At 38.5% G+C, this 21,256-nt stretch overlaps 1 protein-coding gene across 1 annotated transcript in view; it reads left to right on the top strand.

Annotated features, from left to right (window-relative positions):
• PPP4R4 (protein phosphatase 4 regulatory subunit 4) overlaps window positions 1-21,256 on the top strand; it is a 649,956-nt gene that overhangs the window by 549,866 nt on the left and 78,834 nt on the right. The window contains exons 19-22 of the mRNA XM_053697518.1: window positions 4,309-4,375; window positions 14,814-14,894; window positions 20,809-20,908; window positions 21,145-21,206. Of these exons, the coding sequence (XP_053553493.1) occupies window positions 4,309-4,375; window positions 14,814-14,894; window positions 20,809-20,908; window positions 21,145-21,206 (310 nt within the window). The remainder of the gene's footprint in view (window positions 1-4,308; window positions 4,376-14,813; window positions 14,895-20,808; window positions 20,909-21,144; window positions 21,207-21,256) is intronic.

Raw genomic sequence — 21,256 nt, 5'->3', positions numbered from 1 at the left:
AGCGTTGCACCAGCAGTTCACAAGAGCTGCTGGTGCAATGCTGAATGCGGAGAGCGTATTGCTCTCCGCATTCAGCGCGGTCTGTCGGACATGATCCGCAATGTTGGATCATGTCCGACAGGCCTTTCATTAATATATTTTATAGATATAATCATATATAAGGAAAGGTTATTTAAAGGGACATTAAACCCAAAAAATTTATTTCATGATTCAGATAGAGAATACAATTTTTAAAAAGTTTCCAATTTACTTCTATTATCAAATTTATTTCATTCTCATGTTATTCTTTGTTGAAGAGATACCTTGGTAGGTAGCGTGCACATGCCTGAAGCCCTACATGACAGGAAATAGTGCTGCCATCTAGTGCTCCAGCTAATGTATAACATTGTTGCAAAATATATAGTGCTGCAGACACATGCACAGACTTGAGCTTACATTTCTGCTTTTCAAATAAGGATAACAAGAAAACAAATAAAATATGATAACAGAAGTAAATTAGAAAGTTGTTTAAAATTTGATGTTCTATCTAAATCATGAAAGAAAAAAATTGGGTTTTATGTCCCTTTAATGCTGAAATATTGCCTATGGAATTACTGCATAATAAAGGTGTCAGTTGCATACAAATGTTGCGGTATAACAGCAGTGGATGGCAGTTCATATAGTGAAACTCTTATGTCAAGGATGTGAGTCTCTATGCACTCTGAGCCAATATTAACTATACGTTTGCGAAATCCACTAGCCCTTAAGCCAATCTTACCGGATTTATAATTATTTCACAAGCACGGGCATAAATTACCACTCCAAGTGCTAACGTAACTTCACCGGCGTGGCGTCCTCATGGATCCACTGTGTCATCCTGACGTCACTGTGTACCGCCCATCTCCGTCATGGGAACTTGTCCTCCAATCGCACTAATCCTCAACATCAAGTAGTAAGACCTAAAGACACCACTGTTTATCAGGTTAATAGATTACCAGCACACAGTAATAGCCTAGGAAATCAAGGTCTATTGGAACAGGTTTTTCCCCAAGAACAGGACAACCAGGGAGTGGGGGGGGGGGGGACACTATGAATCCTCAGAATTCCAACAAATCACAAGGTCAGCCCAGATACCAGTTGAGAACAGTGAAACGACAATCCAAGTACAAATGAATGAGTCACAAAATAATGTCATAAATCTTTCATCTGTGTCTCTTACTGAAGATCAAATCAAAGTGTTAAGTTTAGGTCTCAATTTTTCCCCCTCTAATCAATTTGATGTGTTTCAAACCCTAATGGATTTGAATAGATTTGTGAGAAATTTAACCCTTAAAAAAAAAAAATTCTAATACCGCAGCTTCTGAGTACATTAATAAGGCCCCAACCCATTCCAATCAAGAATCTTCTTTCATTAATACTTGTGGCATAGTCACTTTACAACAGCTTCAAATCGAATCAGGCAGTGGGGATGTGGGAGACCGCAGCAGAGGCCCAATTCTAAAAAAGAAATCCACTTTCTATCCAATTCACAATCATGGTAACACCATTGAAACTTTTTATAGCAGAGTTGCGAGGGATTTGGTATCACTCAAAGAAATTTTTTTTTCCCATAAACATAACCTGAGTCTTAATGAGAAAAAAGCTATTAAAGAACTAAAGGATAACAATATGATTACTATACGTAAGGCGAACAAAGGGGGTATGACAGTAGTCATGGATCGCGACTGCTATGTTACAGAAGCCCTGAGACAGTTGAGTAATACTGATGAGTATTCTATTTTAAAAGGGGACCCCACCAAACTATTTACCTTAGAGCTTAAAGATATATTTGATGAGGGGGTGGAACAGGGATTTCTGGATGTAGCCACTTCGCAATATTTGCTACCTGATAATCCGAAGATGCCCCTGTTCCACCACTTCCCTAAGGTACATAAGTCCCTAGTTAATGTTAAAGGTCGCCCTATAGTAAATGGGGTGGACTCTTTACTTTGTAATCTTTCCGACTGCATTCTTCAGCCCCTAGTTACATCTTTGCCCTCATATCTACGTGACAAGAAGACAAGAAACATGTGTTACAGATGACACAGGGAGTTAATTGGACAGAGGATTCTAAATGGTTAACTGTTGATGCGGTTTTGTTATACTCATGTATCCCCCATAACAAGGGTCTTGAGGCCATTTGCTTTTTTCTAGAATACTTCACAAATTACACAGAAGAATTTCAGGTATATCTTGTTAAGGTTGTTGGTTTTCTCTTAACACACAATTTTTTTCTATTTGAGGAGGTTTACTATCTCCAGAGATGTGGAACAGCTATGGGGGCGAGGTTCGCCCCTTCATATGCAAATTTATTTCTTGGATATTGGGAGTTCTTCCACATCTTTGGGGATAGTAACCCCTTCCACAGTCATATATCTTTGTATAAAAGATACATAGACGACCTGCTGTTTATTTGGACTGGACCAGATACTCAGGTTGCTGAATTCTGCCATTACCTTAATATGAATGATATGGGCCTTCGGTTTACATATGAACTTGGTATGAAATCTATTAACTACTTAGATTTGACCTTAGAGGGCCAAACAGATGGTAATATCAAAACAAGTATATATAGGAAACCAATTTCGGGTAATTCTGTGCTATATGGCACTAGCTGCCACCCCAGACATGTCCCTCAGGCGATAGCAAAGGGTGAGTTTATTCGATTAAAACAAAGTGTTCAGACTCTAATGATTTCAATAAACTTGCCATTGATCTGGAGTTAAGACTGAAACAAAGAAAATACCCACATCAAGCTATATTAAAAGCTAAAAAATCAGTGTCTGCCAGATCGAGGGAGAGTTTATTGGAATCTAATCCCCCACAAACTAATGAAAGGAAACAATTTGAAGGGGTAACCTTTGTAACTAGTCACAGTAACCAATTCCCTCAAATATGCTCTATAATTCGTAAATATTTCCAGATTTTGAAAGCAGATGACAATTTGGTAGAGACTGTCAATAAGGGCCTGAGATGTTCCTATAAAAAGGGTCCCACATTAGGTTCCATTCTATCTCCTACTCTGCTACCCACTAAAGTAACGAATACGAGTTTGTGGCTAAGGCATCTGGGTATGTACAGATGTGGTCACTCTAAATGCAAACCATGTGACTGTCAAAATCACGGCAACATTCTCGAGTTATGTGACAGGAAAGGAATATAATATAAAATCATGTCTTAATTGTACAGCCAAATATGTCATTTAGCTCATAGAATGTGTCCAGTGCAGAGTCCAGTACGTTGGGCTCACCTCCAGGGACATCAACACAAGGATCAGAGAACATTTCTCTTCCTTCACAACTACTAGGTCATCTACCCCCATTGTACAACACTTTGGGGTGTTTCATGGTGGCAATCTTGCCACCTTTTCCTGGTGTGCTATTGAGAAGATTGCCAAGCCAAGGAAGGGCATATCATATTATGGAGAGGAGAGAGGCATATTGGATTTTCACATTGGGAACTAGGATCCCTAAAGGCCTCAACTCCAAATATGATATCATGAACATATGGGAATAATACACAAACATGTACATTTATCTATATATCTTAGGATTTGGGCAGTTATAATTGGTTGATCCACTTCCACATACTGTGGGTCCTCTCCTTAGTTCTTAATATGTTCCCGTACTAATCACTATAACTGTTCATGCTATTACATTATGCAATTTATTTTTAATTTATTTTCTAGTACAGTTCCTATATTTCTCCTCTGGCTCCCCATAGAATCATCTAATTAGGGAAGCTCTCTTTAACTCCTTTTTATAATGTTTCTTCACATCGTTTAATATCTTCAGTGTTAATACTACAGCGGTTTATAGTATGTAGATATTCTATGTTCACATATTGTCTCAATATTTGATCTCAGATTAGGAATGATTAATGATTCATCTTGTATGTGATAGGGTTCAAGGAACATTAAGTGTTAAGTTGCAGCACAGGAAGTTGGTGTTGGTTTTCCTTTTTTTTACTAATTACGTTTTATCCATTAGGGAATGTATTGTAATTATTTAATCTGGTGTGACACTAGACACTGCAGGCTATGATTACGGCTCACAGCCGAAACGCGTAAGCCAACAGTGCCACACCGCTTATCATTGTGTGCATGTTGCTGCCAAGCTTCCATGGTTAACGTGTTTTAACTTTTGTAAATAAAGGACTGTTTTTATTTATATCGCAGCGGACGGTCTTCTCTTTTTTCTTTATGTCCCTTTAACATATAAAGGTAGACAAACCTGTGTAAATCTATATGCACCAGACTTCCTGTTTTAATAAATATTATTCTATTTTTAGGAACAAATAGAAAAGGAAAAGCAACAAAGTGAAGCACGAACAAATGAAAAAGCTTTTGAGAAGAAGCGTAAGTGATTTTTGTGTGTGTATCCTTATATTATGTGATACTGTTAAAACCAGAATGTATAAAGGGAATCTGGATATTAATTACATATGTTTATGCTCACTGAATTTTCTGAGAATATCTAATATATAAAGGCATTAGGGGTAGATTTAACAAGCAAGGGATGCTGCGTTCTACGCCTGAAGTTTCAGGTCCACCTGAAACTTAAGAAGCAGGGGGGCGGCATTGCACAAGCAGTTCACAAGATTTGCTTGTGCAATGTTAAATGCTGACAGCGTATGCTGTCGGCATTTAGCGTTGTCGGGCGGACATGATTTGCTACAGCGAATTCGCTACAACAATTGATAAATCTACCCCTAAGAATCATATGATCTCTCAAACATATACCATTGTCAAGGTTCCTTAGAGTATTCTTACCCTATCACAGATACAGATTATAGATTCCTTTGTAAATGGATATTAAATACTTCTATTTGTCATGCTATTATTTGTTGATGAAGCACCTAGATAGGTAGCGTGCGCATGTCTGGAGCACTAAAAAGTGTCTGCCTTTTAGTGTTCTTGCAAAACTGTTCCCATATAGCGCTGCAGACTTCTGCACACTCCTGAGCTTATCTTCCTGCTGTTCAACAAAGATTACCAAGAGAACAAAGAAAATTTGATAATAGAAGTAGATTGGATAGTTGTTTAAAATAGTATGTTCTATCTGAATCAGGAAAGAAAAATTTGGGGTTCCATGTACCCTTGAGTGCTAACGATGGCTCAGAGCGGTGACGTGATGATGTCACTGCACAACTTTATTTAAAATTAACAATACAAAGTATAGGGAAAGGGGGCATGCTGCTTATAAGCCTGTATCTCAGGCATCTAAGTAGTTACAGACCCCCAAGACCCACTGTTGGAAAGGTAATCGCCTAACCTTTCCAATAGTATTGGGTATCTGGGAGAAGGAAAAAAAAAGTAAATTTTTTTGTTTTTAAATAGTGAAAAACAGAAAAAATTTAAATCCTTCTTAGCAGTCAAAGGGTTAAAAAAAAATCAGAAATGATTCACTGCTCAGCCGCAGACCTTTATACAAAATACATGTTTTAAAATTATTTCAAACCTGTTTTTTTTATGGACAAATAATGCATTGTTTTGCAATACTAGAACACACTCCTTGAAAAGTATTTTGAATGTTGATTATCTTACATTCTTAACGACTGGTTAGAGACAGATATAATAAAAAACCTGCACATATCAACCAACCACTTCACAGTATAAAGGAGGGTCGGGATTACGCGTTCCACTGAATACCCTGCCGCCTTTCTGGAGGAAAGGAAAAACGTTTTTTAGTTAGGAATAATTAAACATTTTGGCCTAGATTACAAGTGAAACACAGAAATGCACTCATATTACAAATCCAATTCAATTTTACGCATTATAGACTATTGCTGCAGTGATAAAATCTGCATGTCGGATAGCGCAAGTGCGTTAATTACACACATACTAGACTTCTATGGGGGTGCAGTAACATTTATGTTGAAAATTGCTTGAGTAGTGGAGTTCTTCATTTCTTTCTGTGTTATATTATTTCAATGAAATGTCAGCTTAATAGACACACACACACATGCATACACATACGTTTTCAAGTGGTATTTTGAATTGCGCAAGAGCTCAGCACTTAAAGGACCATGATACCCAAATGTTGAAGCACTTGGAAGCGATGCAGCATAGCTGTAAAAAGCTGACTAGAAAATATCACCTGAACATCTCTATGTAAAAAAGAAAGATATTTTACCTCAAAAGTTTCTCAGTAGCCACATCCCATTTTAAAGGACTTCTAAGCAGCAAATTAGTATGTCTGTCCCGGGACAGCTAAGGGAGTAAGCTTACGTGCACACTCATCTTATTTCCCTATTCAGTTTAAGGAAGTTTACTATGAAATCTCATGAGAGTTAAGTGAAATCTCATGAGATCACAGTAAAATAGTTCATGGCCTCAGCACTGTTGATGCTGATTGGCTGCTGTTCATTTCTTCATTTTTTTATTTTTTTTTTACCTGCAGCTGAGCAGCAGCTGAGTATAACTTTTTACACAGCACTTACTCTGGTGAGCTGAGGAGATTGTGAGGTAAAATATCTTCCTTTTCTCCTGTTAAGTGTAGTCAGTCCACGGGTCATCCATTACTTATGGGATTATATCTCCTCCCTAACAGGAAGTGCAAGAGGATCACCCAAGCAGAGCTGCTATATAGCTCCTCCCCCCTACGTCATATCCAGTCATTCTCTTGCACCTAACTAAAAGATAGGACGTGTGAGAGGACTGTGGTGTGTTAAACTTAGTTTTTTATTCTTCAATCAAAAGTTTGTTATTTTAAACGGCACCGGAGTGTGTTGTTTGTTCTCAAGCAGCATTAGAAGAAGAATCTGCTTGAGTTTTTCTATGATCTTAGCGGTCGTAACTAAGATCTACTTGCTGTTCTCGGCCATTCTGAGGAGTGAGGTAACTTCAGAACAGGGGATAGCATGCAGGGCCCACCTGCAAGGAGGTATGTGCAGTAGATTATTTTCTTAGGAATGGAATTGACTGAGAAAATACTGCTAATACCGATGTAATGTAAGTGCAGCCTTAAATGCAGTAGTAGCGACTGGTATCAGGCTGATATGTATGTATGTATACTCTGAGGTATTTCTGGGGAATAGAATTTCACTAAGAAAATACTGTCAATATTAAAGTAATATTTGAACCTACACTGCAGTGAAAGCGACTAGCAGCAGGTTTATTAATAACACTTCATAATTTTCAATTTTAAAACGTTTACTGGCATGTTAATCGTTTTTTCTGAGGTACTTGGTGATAAAACTTTATGGGCATGATTTTTACCACATGGCTGTCGTTTTTTCTGCATTAAAACAGTTTACTGAGCTTCCCCACTATTGTAATATGAGTGGGAGGGGCCTATTTTAGCGCTTTATTGCGCAGTAAAAATTTAGTCACAGTCTTCCTATTTCTCCTCCATGATCCAGGACGTCTCTACAGAGCCCAGGGGTCTCCAAAACTAGTTTTGAGGGAGGTAATCAGTCACAGCAGACCTGTGACAGTGTGTTTGACTGTGATAAAAACGTTTATTATTTCAACTGTTATCCGTTTTGGGTATTAAGGGGTTAATCATCCTTTTGCTGGTGGGTGCAATCCTCTGCTAACTTTATACATTTTCTGTTAAAAATTGGTTGTTTTAACATATTTGGTTCATTGTTAATTCAAATGTGTCACATTTTTATGTTTTCTTAAAGGCGCAGTAGCGTTTTTTATATAGCTTGTAAATTTATTTAAAAGTTTTTTTCCAAGCTTGCTAGTTTTATTGCTAGTCTGTTTAAACATGTCTGACACAGATGAATCTGTTTGTTCACTATGTTTAAAGGCCAATGTGGAACCCAATAGAAATTTGTGCACTCAATGTATAGATGCTACTTTGAATAAAAGTAAAACTTTATATGTTAAGAAAATATCACCAGACAACGAGGGGGAAGTTATGCCGACTAACTCTCCTCACGTGTCAGTACCTTCGCCTCCCACTCAGGAGGTGCGTGATATTGTGGCGCCAAGTACATCAGGGCGGCCCTTACAAATCACTTTGCAAGACATGGCTAATGTTATGACTGAAGTACTTTCTAAGTTGCCAGAATTAAGAGGTAAACGCGATCACTCTGGGGTAAGAACAGAGTGCGCTGATAATAGTAGAGCCATGTCTGATACTGCGTCACAATTTGCAGAACATGAGGACGGAGAGCTTCATTCTGTGGGTGACGGATCTGATCCAAGTAAACTGGATTCAGAGATTTCAAATTTTAAATTTAAGATTGAGAACCTCCGTGTATTACTAGGGGAGGTATTAGCGGCTCTGAATGATTGTAACACGGTTGCAATTCCAGAGAAAGTATGTAGGCTGGATAAATATTTTGCGGTACCGACGTGTACTGACGTTTTTCCTATACCTAAAAGGCTTACAGAAATTGTTAACAAGGAGTGGGATAGACCCGGTGTGCCCTTTTCACCCCCTCCTATATTTAGAAAAATGTTTCCAATAGACGCCGCCACACGGGACCTATGGCAGGCGGTCCCTAAGGTGGAGGGAGCAGTTTCTACTTTGGCTAAGCGCACCACTATCCCGGTGGAGGACAGTTGTGCTTTTTCAGATCCAATGGATAAAAAGTTAGAGGGTTACCTTAAGAAAATGTTTCTTCAGCAAGGTTTTATATTACAACCCCTTGCATGCATCGCACCTGTCACTGCTGCGGCGGCATTCTGGTTTGAGTCTCTGGAAGAGACCCTTAGCACAGCTCCATTGGATGAGATTATAAACAAACTTAAAGCCCTTAAGCTAGCTAATTCATTTATTTCTGATGCCGTAGTACACTTAACCAAACTTACGGCTAAGAACTCCGGATTCGCCATTCAAGCGCGCAGAGCGCTGTGGCTTAAATCCTGGTCAGCTGATGTGACTTCTAAATCTAAATTGCTTAATATTCCTTTCAAAGGGCAGACATTATTCGGGCCCGGCTTGAAAGAAATTATCGCTGACATTACTGGAGGTAAGGGCCATGCCCTGCCTCAAGACAGGGCCAAACCAAAGACTAAACAGTCTAATTTTCGTGCCTTTCGTAATTTCAAGGCAGGAGCAGCATCAACTTCCTCTGCTCCAAGACAGGAAGGAACTGTTGCTCGCTTCAGACAGGGCTGGAAACCTAACCAGTCCTGGAACAAGGGCAAGCAGGCCAGAAAACCTGCTGCTGCCCCTAAGACAGCATGAAGTGAAACGATATAGTGGGGGGCAGACTTTCTCTCTTTGCCCAGGCTTGGGCAAGAGATGTCCAGGATCCCTGGGCGTTGGAAATCATATCTCAGGGATATCTTCTGGGTTTCAAAGCTTCTCCTCCACAAGGGAGATTTCATCTTTCAAGGTTATCAGCAAACCAGATAAAGAAAGAGGCGTTTCTACGATGTGTACAAGACCTCTTACTAATGGGAGTGATCCACCCAGTTCCGCGGTCGGAACACGGGCAAGGATTCTATTCAAATCTGTTTGTGGTCCCCAAAAAAGAGGGAACCTTCAGACCAATCTTGGACTTAAAGATCCTAAACAAATTCCTAAGAGTTCCATCGTTCAAAATGGAAACTATTCGAACCATCTTACCCATGATCCAAGAGGGTCAGTACATGACCACAGTGGATTTAAAGGACGCCTACCTTCACATACCGATTCACAAGGATCATTACCGGTATCTAAGATTTGCCTTCCTAAACAGGCATTACCAGTTTGTAGCTCTTCCCTTCGGGTTAGCTACGGCTCCAAGAATCTTTACAAAGGTTCTGGGCTCCCTTCTGGCGGTACTAAGACCGCGAGGCATAGCGGTAGCTCCGTACCTAGACGACATTCTGATACAAGCATCAAGTTTTCAAACTGCCAAGTCTCATACAGAGTTAGTTCTGGCATTTCTAAGGTTGCATGGGTGGAAGGTGAACGTAGAAAAGAGTTCTCTAGTGCCACTCACAAGAGTTCCCTTTCTAGGGACTCTTATAGATTCTGTAGAAATGAAAATTTACCTGACGGAGGACAGGTTATCAAAACTTCTAAATGCCTGCCGTGGCCTTCATTCCATTTAACACCCGTCAGTGGCTCAGTGCATGGAGGTAATCGGCTTAATGGTAGCAGCAATGGACATAGTACCATTTGCGCGCCTGCATCTCAGACCGCTGCAATTGTGCATGCTAAGTCAGTGGAATGGGGATTACTCAGATTTGTCCCCTCTGCTAAATCTGGATCAAGAGACCAGAGATTCTCTTCTATGGTGGCTTTCTCGGCCACATCTGTCCAAGGGGATGCCCTTCCGCAGGCCAGATTGGACGATTGTAACAACAGACGCCAGCCTTCTAGGTTGGGGCGCAGTCTGGAATTCCCTGAAGGCTCAGGGATCATGGACTCAGGAGGAGAGACTCCTTCCAATAAACATTCTGGAATTAAGAGCAATTTTCAATGCTCTTCTGGCTTGGCCTCAGTTAGCAACTCTGAGGTTCATCAGGTTTCAGTCGGACAACATCACGACTGTGGCTTACATCAACCATCAAGGAGGAACAAGGAGTTCCCTAGCGATGATGGAAGTCTCAAAGATAATTCGCTGGGCAGAGTATCACTCTTGCCACCTGTCAGCGATCTACATCCCAGGCGTGGAGAACTGGGAGGCGGATTTTCTAAGTCGCCAGACTTTTCATCCGGGGGAGTGGGAACTTCATCCGGAGGTGTTTGCCCAACTGCTTCATCATTGGGGCAAACCAGATCTGGATCTCATGACGTCTCGCCAGAATGCCAAGCTTCCTTGTTACGGATCCAGGTCCAGGGACCCGGGAGCGGTGCTGATAGATGCTCTGACAGCCCCTTGGGTCTTCAACATGGCTTATGTGTTTCCACCTTTCCCAATGCTTCCTCGATTGATTGCCAGGATCAAACAGGAGAGAGCATCTGTGATTCTAATAGCGCCTGCGTGGCCACGCAGGACCTGGTATGCAGATCTAGTGGACATGTCGTCCTGTCCACCATGGTCTCTGCCTCTGAGACAGGACCTTCTGATTCAGGGTCCTTTCAAACATGCAAATCTAATTTCTCTGAGGCTGACTGCTTGGAGATTGAACGCTTGATTCTATGAAAGCGTGGATTCTCGGAATCAGTGATTGATACCTTAATACAGGCTAGGAAACCTGTTACCAGGAAAATTTACCATAAAATATGGCGTAAATATTTATATTGGTGCGAATCCAAGAGTTACTCATGGAGTAAGGTTAGGATTCCTAGGATATTGTCTTTTCTACAAGAGGGTTTAGAAAAGGGTTTATCTGCTAGTTTGTTAAAGGGACAGATTTCAGCTCTGTCTATCCTTTTACACAAACGTCTGGCAGAAGTTCCAGACGTTCAGGCCTTTTGTCAGGCTTTGGCTAGGATTAAGCCTGTGTTTAAGACTGTTGCTCCGCCGTGGAGCTTAAACCTAGTTCTTAACGTTCTGCAAGGGGTTCCGTTTGAACCCCTTCATTCCATCGATATCAAGCTGTTATCTTGGAAAGTTCTGTTTTTAATGGCTATTTCCTCGGCTCGAAGAGTCTCTGAGTTATCGGCCTTACATTGTGATTCTCCTTATCTGATTTTTCATTCAGACAAGGTAGTTCTGCGTACTAAACCTGGGTTCTTACCTAAGGTAGTCACTAACAAGAATATCAATCAAGAGATTGTTGTTCCATCATTGTGCCCTAACCCTTCTTCAAAGAAGGAACGACTTTTGCACAATCTGGACGTCGTCCGTGCCCTGAAATTTTATTTGCAGGCAACTAAAGATTTTCGTCAAACTTCTTCCCTGTTTGTCGTTTATTCTGGACAGAGGAGAGGTCAGAAAGCTTCGGCTACCTCTCTCTCTTTTTGGCTACGTAGCATAATACGTTTAGCCTATGAGACTGCTGGACAGCAGCCTCCTGAAAGGATTACAGCTCATTCTACTAGAGCTGTGGCTTCCACTTGGGCCTTTAAGAATGAGGCCTCCGTTGAACAGATTTGCAAGGCTGCAACTTGGTCTTCACTTCACACTTTTTCAAAATTTTACAAATTTGACACTTTTGCTTCTTCGGAGGCTGTTTTTGGGAGAAAGGTTCTACAGGCAGTGGTTCCTTCCGTGTAAAGATCCTGCCTTGTCCCTCCCGTCATCCGTGTACTTTTAGCTTTGGTATTAGTATCCCATAAGTAATGGATGACCCGTGGACTGACTACACTTAACAGGAGAAAATATAATTTATGCTTACCTGATAAATTCATTTCTCCTGTAGTGTAGTCAGTCCACGGCCCGCCCTGTTTTTACGGCAGGTCTAAATTTAAATTAAACTCCAGTCACCACTGCACCCTATAGTTTCTCCTTTCTCGTATGGTTTCGGTCGAATGACTGGATATGACGTAGGGGGGAGGAGCTATATAGCAGCTCTGCTTGGGTGATCCTCTTGCACTTCCTGTTAGGGAGGAGATATAATCCCATAAGTAATGGATGACCCGTGGACTGACTACACTACAGGAGAAATGAATTTATCATTTAAGCATAAATTATATTTTTTACATAGAGATGCTCAGGTGATATTTTCCTGTCATCTTTTTACAGTTATACTTCATCAGTTTCAAGTGATTTATCATATGAGTATTATGTCCCTTTAATAGTTTGTAATACAAGATTGAGCAAACTACTACCGCTCAACGCTACTATTAAAAGTATAGGGCCTGCTAAAAATGGTTCAACCATGTTAAGATGCTTTGGTTAAGAATTTTAAAGGGACATGAAGCCCACATATTTTTTTTTCATGTTGCTTAATTCTCTTGATATCCTTTATTGAAGAAGCAGCAATGCACTACTGGAACTAACTGAACACATGCTTAAGCCAATGATATGAGATATATGTGTAAAGCCACCAATCAATGTCGTACAATGTTGCAAACACCGCTACCCTCTAGAGCTAAAAAAAAGAAATTCCTACAAAACTGCTGCCATATAGTGCTTAAGACATGTGCACACTCCTGTGCCTACCTAAGTATGCTATAAAATAAAAGATACCAAGAAAACAAAGCACATTTAACATTAGAAGAAAACTGGAAAGTTGTTTGTAATTCCATGCTTTACCTGAATTCATGAAAGTTTAATTTTGACTTTTATGTCCCTTTAAGCTACTACCGGTTAAAGGGATAGAAAGGTCAGAATGTAATTGTGCATGGGTGCGTTTCAGTTGTTAATAGAAGCATTTTTACAATATACATCAATTAGCAAAAATGTTTAAAGTGAAAGTTATAACGGTTTTCCAGCAGCATACGCACATATGCTGTGAGGGCTCGTGCAACAATAAGAAAACACCACAACTTCTCAGAGAGTCAGCAGTGGCTTTTATGATACAACTTAAGTCTTCACAGACACAAAACACACAGGTACTCACAGCATATGTGCATATGTCACCGAAATACAGTAATAACAAACCAACCAAAATGTTTTCTTTCATGATTCAGATAGAGCATAGGATTTTAAACAATCAAAATTACTTTGTTTATCTAACTTGTTTTGTTATTTTGGTATCCTTTGTTGAAAAGGATACCTAGGTAGGCTCAGGAGCTGCTGATTGGTGGTTGCACATATTTGCCTCATTCTAGATAATAGAAGTAAATTGGAAACTTGTTTAAAATTCTATAATTCCATGTACCTTTAAGCATCCACTTGTAATACTAGATTGTTGGTTATTCTTTGTGCAAGATAAACCACCCTGCGCTATCAGTTGTGCTCCACTTGTAATACTGCCCTTTGTGAGGGAATGCAATTTTGAGTTTAATGTCTTAAGCCCTATCATACAAGGCAGTTACTTAAAGGGACAGTAAAATCAAAAGTAAAGTTTTATCATTCAGATAGAGCATACAATTTTAAAAACTTTCCAATTGACTTCTGTTATATACTTTGTTGAAAGCATACTTAAGTAGGCCCAGGATCAGCTACTACTGGGAGCTAGCTGCTTACTGGTGGCTACACATGTATATGTCTCTTATCATTGGCTCACCTAATGTGATCAGCTAGCTCTCAGTATTGCATTGCTGCTCCTTCAACGCAAGATAATGGAGTCAATTTGACAGTGGAAGTAAATTGGAAGGTACTTTAAAATTGTGTGCTCTGTTTGAGGACCTGATTTTCAAAACCTGGCCACTCAGGCGAGATATTCTTAGAACTCTGGTCGGTACAGCGAGACCCTTACAAATGTTTTAAAGACAAAAAATGTTATCTTGAGAAATGTTTATGTTGCTACGTAATGCTCTTTTTGTGAAACAGGGACTCCTACATGACAATACAAGGTCTAAAAGACATCAGGCCCTAAATCGTGAAAAAAAAATGGGTTTCACGTCATTTAAAGGGATATGAAACCCAAATTTTGATGATAGAGCATGCAATTTTAAGAAACTTTCTAATTTACTCCTATTATCAATGTTTCTTTGTTCTCTTGGTATCTTTATTTGAAAAAGCAGGGATGTAATCTTAGGAGCCGGCTTATTTTTGGTTCAGCAGTGATTGGTGTGTACCAATATTTTCAATCACGCTAATTTTGTTTGCACTTGAGCAAACGCGTTTACTTTCTGCTTGTAATACGCGCACAAGTTAGTGTGGTTGCAATATTGCTTATCGAACTCACGTAAACAATAGAGCGCCGCTTATAATCTAACCCTTAGTGTTAAAAAAATAAAGGTATTTAGCAATACTATTGCAAGTTGGTTCTCTGATATATTTGTAGTATTACTGATTGAATAATACTGAACACTGCTCATGAAGACGATTGACAGGAGGAATTCTGCCAATGAGATGTTTTGCTTTCTAACTTAACCTTGTATAATTAACACAAAACTTTCTTTTAGGGAGAGACAGTAAAACAGGAGCAACTTTAACAAAAAATCTTCCTACTGTCATTTCCGGAAGTTCTTCAAGTGGACAAACATGTGAGCAGATTTTACATTCAGGTATTTATGACATCTCTGTAAAGTGACTATGGGGTATATTTATAAAGCTGTCAACCGCAAATACGCTGGAATTCTGCGTCGTAATTGTTGCGAGATTGATCCGACCTTGTTATCAAAGTCTCAAGACCGGCAAATGTTGAAATTTGTGACGTAACATACGAACCGTCGATCTCAATCCGACGCAGATTGATGCTTACGTCATTACAGATGTTCCGAATACACATTCGGCTCTATTTGACACTTTTTCCCATTTATCAAATAGTTAACAGGTACGCTTGCATCTTTTTCGACACAGCGTACCATAGAAATCAATGGAAGTCTGAAAGCACCGAAAGCTTATGTTCGATGCTGCCAGAGAATGAAGTATACCCCATTGATTTCTATGGTAGAAAACAAGTTATGTTTACACCTAACACCCTAACATAAACCCTGAGTCTACACCCCTAATCTGATGCCCCCGACATCGCCGCCACCTAAATAAACTTATTAACCCCTATCCCGCCGCTCCCTGACATCGCCGCAACCTAAATAAACTTATTAACCCCTAAACCTCAGGCCTCCCAAATCACCACCACTAACTAAACCTATTAACCCCTAAACCGTCAGCCCCCACATCGCAAAAAACTAAATTAAGCTATTAACCCCTAAACCTAAAACCTTGAATTAAAATTACAACATCTCTATCTTAATATAAATTAAAACTTACCTGTAGAATTAAAATAAACTATTTTTAAACTATTAATTAATCTACCCTAACTATTATACTACAATTAAATTAAACTACCAATGAAATAAACTAAATTACATATTAAAAAAAACCTAACCCTACTAAAATTATTTAAATATACTATTAAACATTATTAAAAGTACTACATTACAAAAAAAACCAAAACACTACATTACAAAAAGTACACTAAATTATGAAAAAAAAAAAAAAAAGATAAAAAAATTTTTTTTTTACACCTAAGGGTTTTTTGGGTGGGTTTTATTTTTAGATTAGGGTCTGGGCAGTAAAAGAGCTAAATGCCCATACAAATGCCCTTTTCAGGGCAAAAGGTAGCTTAGGTTATTTTAGATTTTTTTTTTTATTGGGGGGGTTGGTTGGGTAGTGGGTTTTACTGTTGAGGGGTGTTTGTATTTTTTTTACAGGTAAAAGAGCTGATATCTTTGGGGCAATACCCCACAAAAGGCCCTTTTAAGGGCCATTGGTAGTTTATTGTAGGCTAGGGTTTTTTTATTTTGGGGGGGGGGCTTTTTTATTTTGATAGGGCTTTTAGATTAGGTGTAAAAAAAAAATTGATTAAAAAAAAATTCTCGTAATTAAGTGTTTGTTTTTTTGTAACTTAGTGTTTTTTTTGTAATGTAGTACTTTTAATAATGTTTAATAGTATATTTAAAGGGACTGTCGACACCAGAATTTTTGTTGTTTTAAAAGATAGATAATCCCTTAATTACCCATTCCCCAGTTTTGCATAACCAACACACTTATAATAATACACATTTTACCTCTGTAATTACCTTGTATCTAAGCATTTGCAAACTGCCCCCTTATTTTAGTTCTTTTGACAGACTTGCATTTTAGCCAATCAGTGCTCACTCCTCTGTAAATTCACGTGCATGAGCTCAATGTTATCTATATGAAACACATGAACTTACGGCCTCTAGTGGTGAAAAACTGTCAAAATGCATTTAGATTAGAGGCGGCCTTCAAGGTCTAAGAAATTAGCATATGAACCTCCTAGGTTTAGCTTTCAACTAAGAATACCAAGAGAACAAAGCAAAATTGGTGATAAAAGTAAATTTGAAAGTTGTTTAAAATTACATGCCTTATTTGAATCATGAACTTTTTTTTGGACTTGACTGTCCCTTTAAATAATTTTAGTAGGGTTAGGTTTTTTTAATATGTAATTTAGTTTATTTAATTGGTAGTTTAATTTAATTGTAGTATAATAGTTAGGGTAGGTTAATTAATAGTTTAAATTAGTTTATTTTAATTCTACAGGTAAGTTTTAATTTATTTGAAGATAGGGATGTTGTAATTTTAATTTAAAGTTAGGGGGTTGTTAGGTTTAGGGGTTAATAGCTTAATTTAGTTTTTTGCGATGTCGGGGGCTGACAGTTTAGGGGTTAATAGGTTTAGTTAGTGGTGGTGATGTGGGAGGCCAGAGGTTTAGGGGTTAATAAGTTTATTTAGGTTGCGGCAATGTCGGGGAGCGATGGGATGGGATTAATAACTTTATTTAGGTGGCGGCGGTGTTTAGTGACATGTTATAAATAAAGTTGGGAAAAACACAAATAGCAGCGTCATCGATGACTGTTAGTTAACAACAATCCGATGCTCATTGCCCTGTACTTGGTGCGCGTGTTTTTGACGGCTTTTTTTTTTTAAATAAGGAGATCGTATTAAGATCCGCGGCCGCGATGTTTAGCAATGTTAGGCGAGCGTATTGATGCTGGCGAATGCAACATAGTTGACAGCTTGATAAATATCCCCCTATGTATTGAACTCTATTATAAAATCTAGATTTATTTCAGAAAGCTATATCTAACCTTAAAGGGACAGTAAACACCTTGTAATTACAAGATGTTTCTACAGCTGTGCAATACTAGGTGAGTGTGAAAATATTTTGAATACATTAACACCTTGTTTGGTGAAATTGTTTATAATAGGCAAACTCTACCCACAACTTGTCTTAGTTTGGGGAGCCAATCGGGACTTGTTATGAACTGTCATTTTGTGAGCAAAATCTCCAATGTTTATTAATAATATTATCATTTATTTGTAAAGTGCCGACAGAGGGCTCATTTCCATTGAGCCACAATTAGGTTTTGTAAGTTTTCAAAACGAAAAAAACTGCTGTCGAAAGCAGTTTCCGATGGTGAATTTTCTATCATTATCGGCTGCCGGAAAAAAAGACGCTGCCCATAGAAAATTATAGAAGCTGAAAAGCGCAAGTTTACACCCGGTTTCCATTGAACGCACAAACCACTGTAGGAAGCTGTGGATAGGGTTTCAAACATTACAGTATGCGCAGCTAGAGATTAAAGAAGATACATAAGCTTTTTGAATCCTCTTTTCCATTGAGATATTCAAGTTTTCCAACAATACAAGGGTTTCACTTTATAAATGTATTTACATATAAAAATATAATCAAGCACATATCTCCAATATTCCAACTAGGTCTATGCCTAGGGCACCACTAAATATTACATATATCAATAAATGTAATGAGACCAAAAAAAATAAATTTAATTTAATTTGTTAATTCAATGGGGTAGATTTATTACGTGTTACATCGCTAAATGCAGAGAGCATATGCTGTCTTTATTTAACATTGCACACCAAAAAAGGAAATTAATGGACTTTCGCACTTATTCCAAAACGCTGGCCCACAGTACTCTGAGATCTCGTAATACTCAGATAAAAAACAATGGTTAATATAAAAAAATATAGGAAGAGCTAAAAGCTATGGAATGTGGACAACATTTACAATAAGTGAATTAAATATATAACATTTATTAGTTGGAAAACCATAATACTATTGAAAAACCATAATGTTATTCCATAAGTAAATTGTGGCCACAACTAATGATATTGCACTAATCCTGTTAAAAAGTGAAACAATCACATATAAAAGTCCAGCTCATATGTGATTAAAAGAGATGATGCCGATTCCTATAAATGCTATAGAGATTCAAGCCCATGGTTTTGGGAAAAGTTAGTTAAAAGTTCTGGCTGTTTGCCAGATTACCCCAATATCCTCTTTCCGGATCTCCGTTGGTTCGCAGCCTTACTGATTCCACGGTCCATTATTCTGAGTTATTCCAGCATCACCGTGTTGTAGACTCCAGTTACACTTTCGTCTGGCGTGTGTATATTCTCGGCGTCTCGCCCAGAGATTGATTACTTCGATAGACTAACTGCACGGAAAACCAGCAAAGAGGGAATGGGGGTTTTTCAATTCAATATTCAACTTGATTCTTGAAAAGTGCACTTTTTAAAATTTAATCCAAACAGATTGGTTTTAGTTACGCGTTTCGACGCTATTCATGCGTCTTTAATAAAAACCTTGTCCAACTTTATATATTATGGTTTTCTAACTAATAGTATTATGGTTTTCTAACTAATAAATGTTATGTATTTAATTCACTTATTGTAAATGTTGGCCATATTCCCTAGCTTTTAGAGCTTCCCATATTTTTTTATTTTAACAAATGTTTTTATCATTGCACAAGCATTTCTGGTGAAATGCTTGTGCACTGCTGCCCACTGCTTACTGACCAATCGGCCACTAGTAGGGGCTGTCAATCATCCAGATTGGATCGGGATGATTTCAATTCGCCACCTAAAAGGTGGTGGACAGGTTAAGAAGCAGCGGTCTTATGTTAGGCCTCCGAAGCAGAATCCGCTGCTTAATAAATGGAGCCCAATGTATCTTTATTTTTGTTTCTCTCTAGAGGCAATCACAGAGCTCAGATGTTAAATGTAAACTCTATAGTGTAAGGTAGGGTTACCATAACAATGAACTTGTTATGGAGTGATTTTCGGGAAATCTGACAACGGATGGAAGTGTTAAACTTACACCTTCGCGAAAACAGCAACTGCGCACAATGTGCAAAATATTTAATTGGAAACAATGAACAGCCAAGTTGAGGTAGAATATCATAATTCCCATAAATCCCTTCTACCAGGGACCAGGAGTCGAAGAACAGAGTCAGTGCAGCCTATTGGTAGAGTTATGGAAACCTTGTGCAGTGTAGGCAATGTGGACTGTAGAAAAAGTCAGGTGAATGAGAGGTGGAGTCACTTTGTGTTTTGGGTTGACTTTGTACAGTGTAGGAAGGTAAGGATGATTATGTACAGTATGTATGTTCTGTGTTTCCACTTTTTGACACTGGGACATTTCTAGGGAAGAGACAGCAGGGCAATTTTTCCAAATCAGGATCTTAAACGATACTGCAATCACTCACTGATAAAATAAAATAAAACTTGTGTGTGGCAGACAAACCATTTTCGACAACTGTTTAAAAAATATAAGATGGTACTATGGGGCCGATTTACCAACAGTCGGACGGACATGATCTGCACAGCCGATTATGTCCGCCCGACATCACTTAATGCCGACAGCATACGCTGTCGGCATTTAACATTGCACAAGCAGTTCTGGTGAACTGCTTGTGCAATGCCGCCCCCTGCAGATTTGTGGCCAATCTAGCAGGGGGTGTCAATCAACCCGATTGTATCTGATTGGGTTGATTGTTGTCTGCCAGCTCAGAGGTGGCGCACGAGTTAAGGAGCAGCGATCTTAAGACCGCTGCATCTTAACTCCTGTTTCCGGCGAGTCTGAAGGCTCGTGTGGAAACAGGTACATTAAGGGCCATTCTGCCCTTAATAAATCGGCCTCTAAATGTGTTGAGTTTTTTTGCAATATAATTTAAAGGGATACTAAACCCAATTTTTTTCTTTCATGATTTGGATAGAGCATTCGATTTTAAGCAACTTTCTAATTTGCTCCTATTATCAATGTGTCTTTGTTCTCTTGGTATCTTTTTTGAAAAAGGAGGAATTAAAGCTTTGAAGCCATTATCGGTTCAGCACCAGGTGTACGCTTGCTGATTGGATGGCTAAATGTAGCCACCAATCAGCAAGTGCTATCCAGGGCACTGAACCAAAAAGGGGCCGTCCCCAAAGCTTTCATTCCTCCTTTTTTCAAATAAAGATACCAAGAAAACTAAGAAAAATGATAATAGGAGTAAATTAGAAAGTTGCTTAAAATTGCATGCTCTATCTGAATCATGAAAGGAAAAATTTGGGTTTAGTATCCCTTTAAGGGTGGTGATAACATCATAAACAAAATTATTTAGTTTTCTTTTTTTTTTCTTTTTTTTGCAGCTATGAACAGAGATGTCAAGAAGAGCAAGCTGATTCGCAGTCAGTCGTTTAGTAGCCAAGCGATCCATACAAAACAGAGCACCATCGAGAAATGTGCAAAGTACGATACTTAATACTTATTATGATTTAAATTACTATGATTTATGGTAGAAATTATAATTCTTAGACTCTGGACCAATTACAGATAGTAAAACCATATTTCGTTTTTATTTTTTTATATTTAAGAAATAAAAATCAACACATCACTAAGTTGATATGTTTTAAAAAAGAAATTATTAAATTTGTGCCAAAAAGTAACAATATAAATAATTTCATGTTCACATTATGTTTTTGCAGCAAAGGTTCAGGATGTAATTCTGTATTAGGTGTCGGAAAAAATGTGTTGTTACCGTTTGTTGGTAAGTGCTGCTTATATTTTTTATCTTGTAAGATTATAGCTGGGCTACTT

The sequence above is a fragment of the Bombina bombina genome, chromosome 1 (genome assembly GCF_027579735.1).
Source record: "Bombina bombina isolate aBomBom1 chromosome 1, aBomBom1.pri, whole genome shotgun sequence".
Lineage (NCBI taxonomy): Eukaryota > Metazoa > Chordata > Amphibia > Anura > Bombinatoridae > Bombina > Bombina bombina.
The sequence above is the reverse complement of the archived record's forward strand: the minus strand, read 5'-3'. Positions and strand labels throughout refer to the sequence as shown.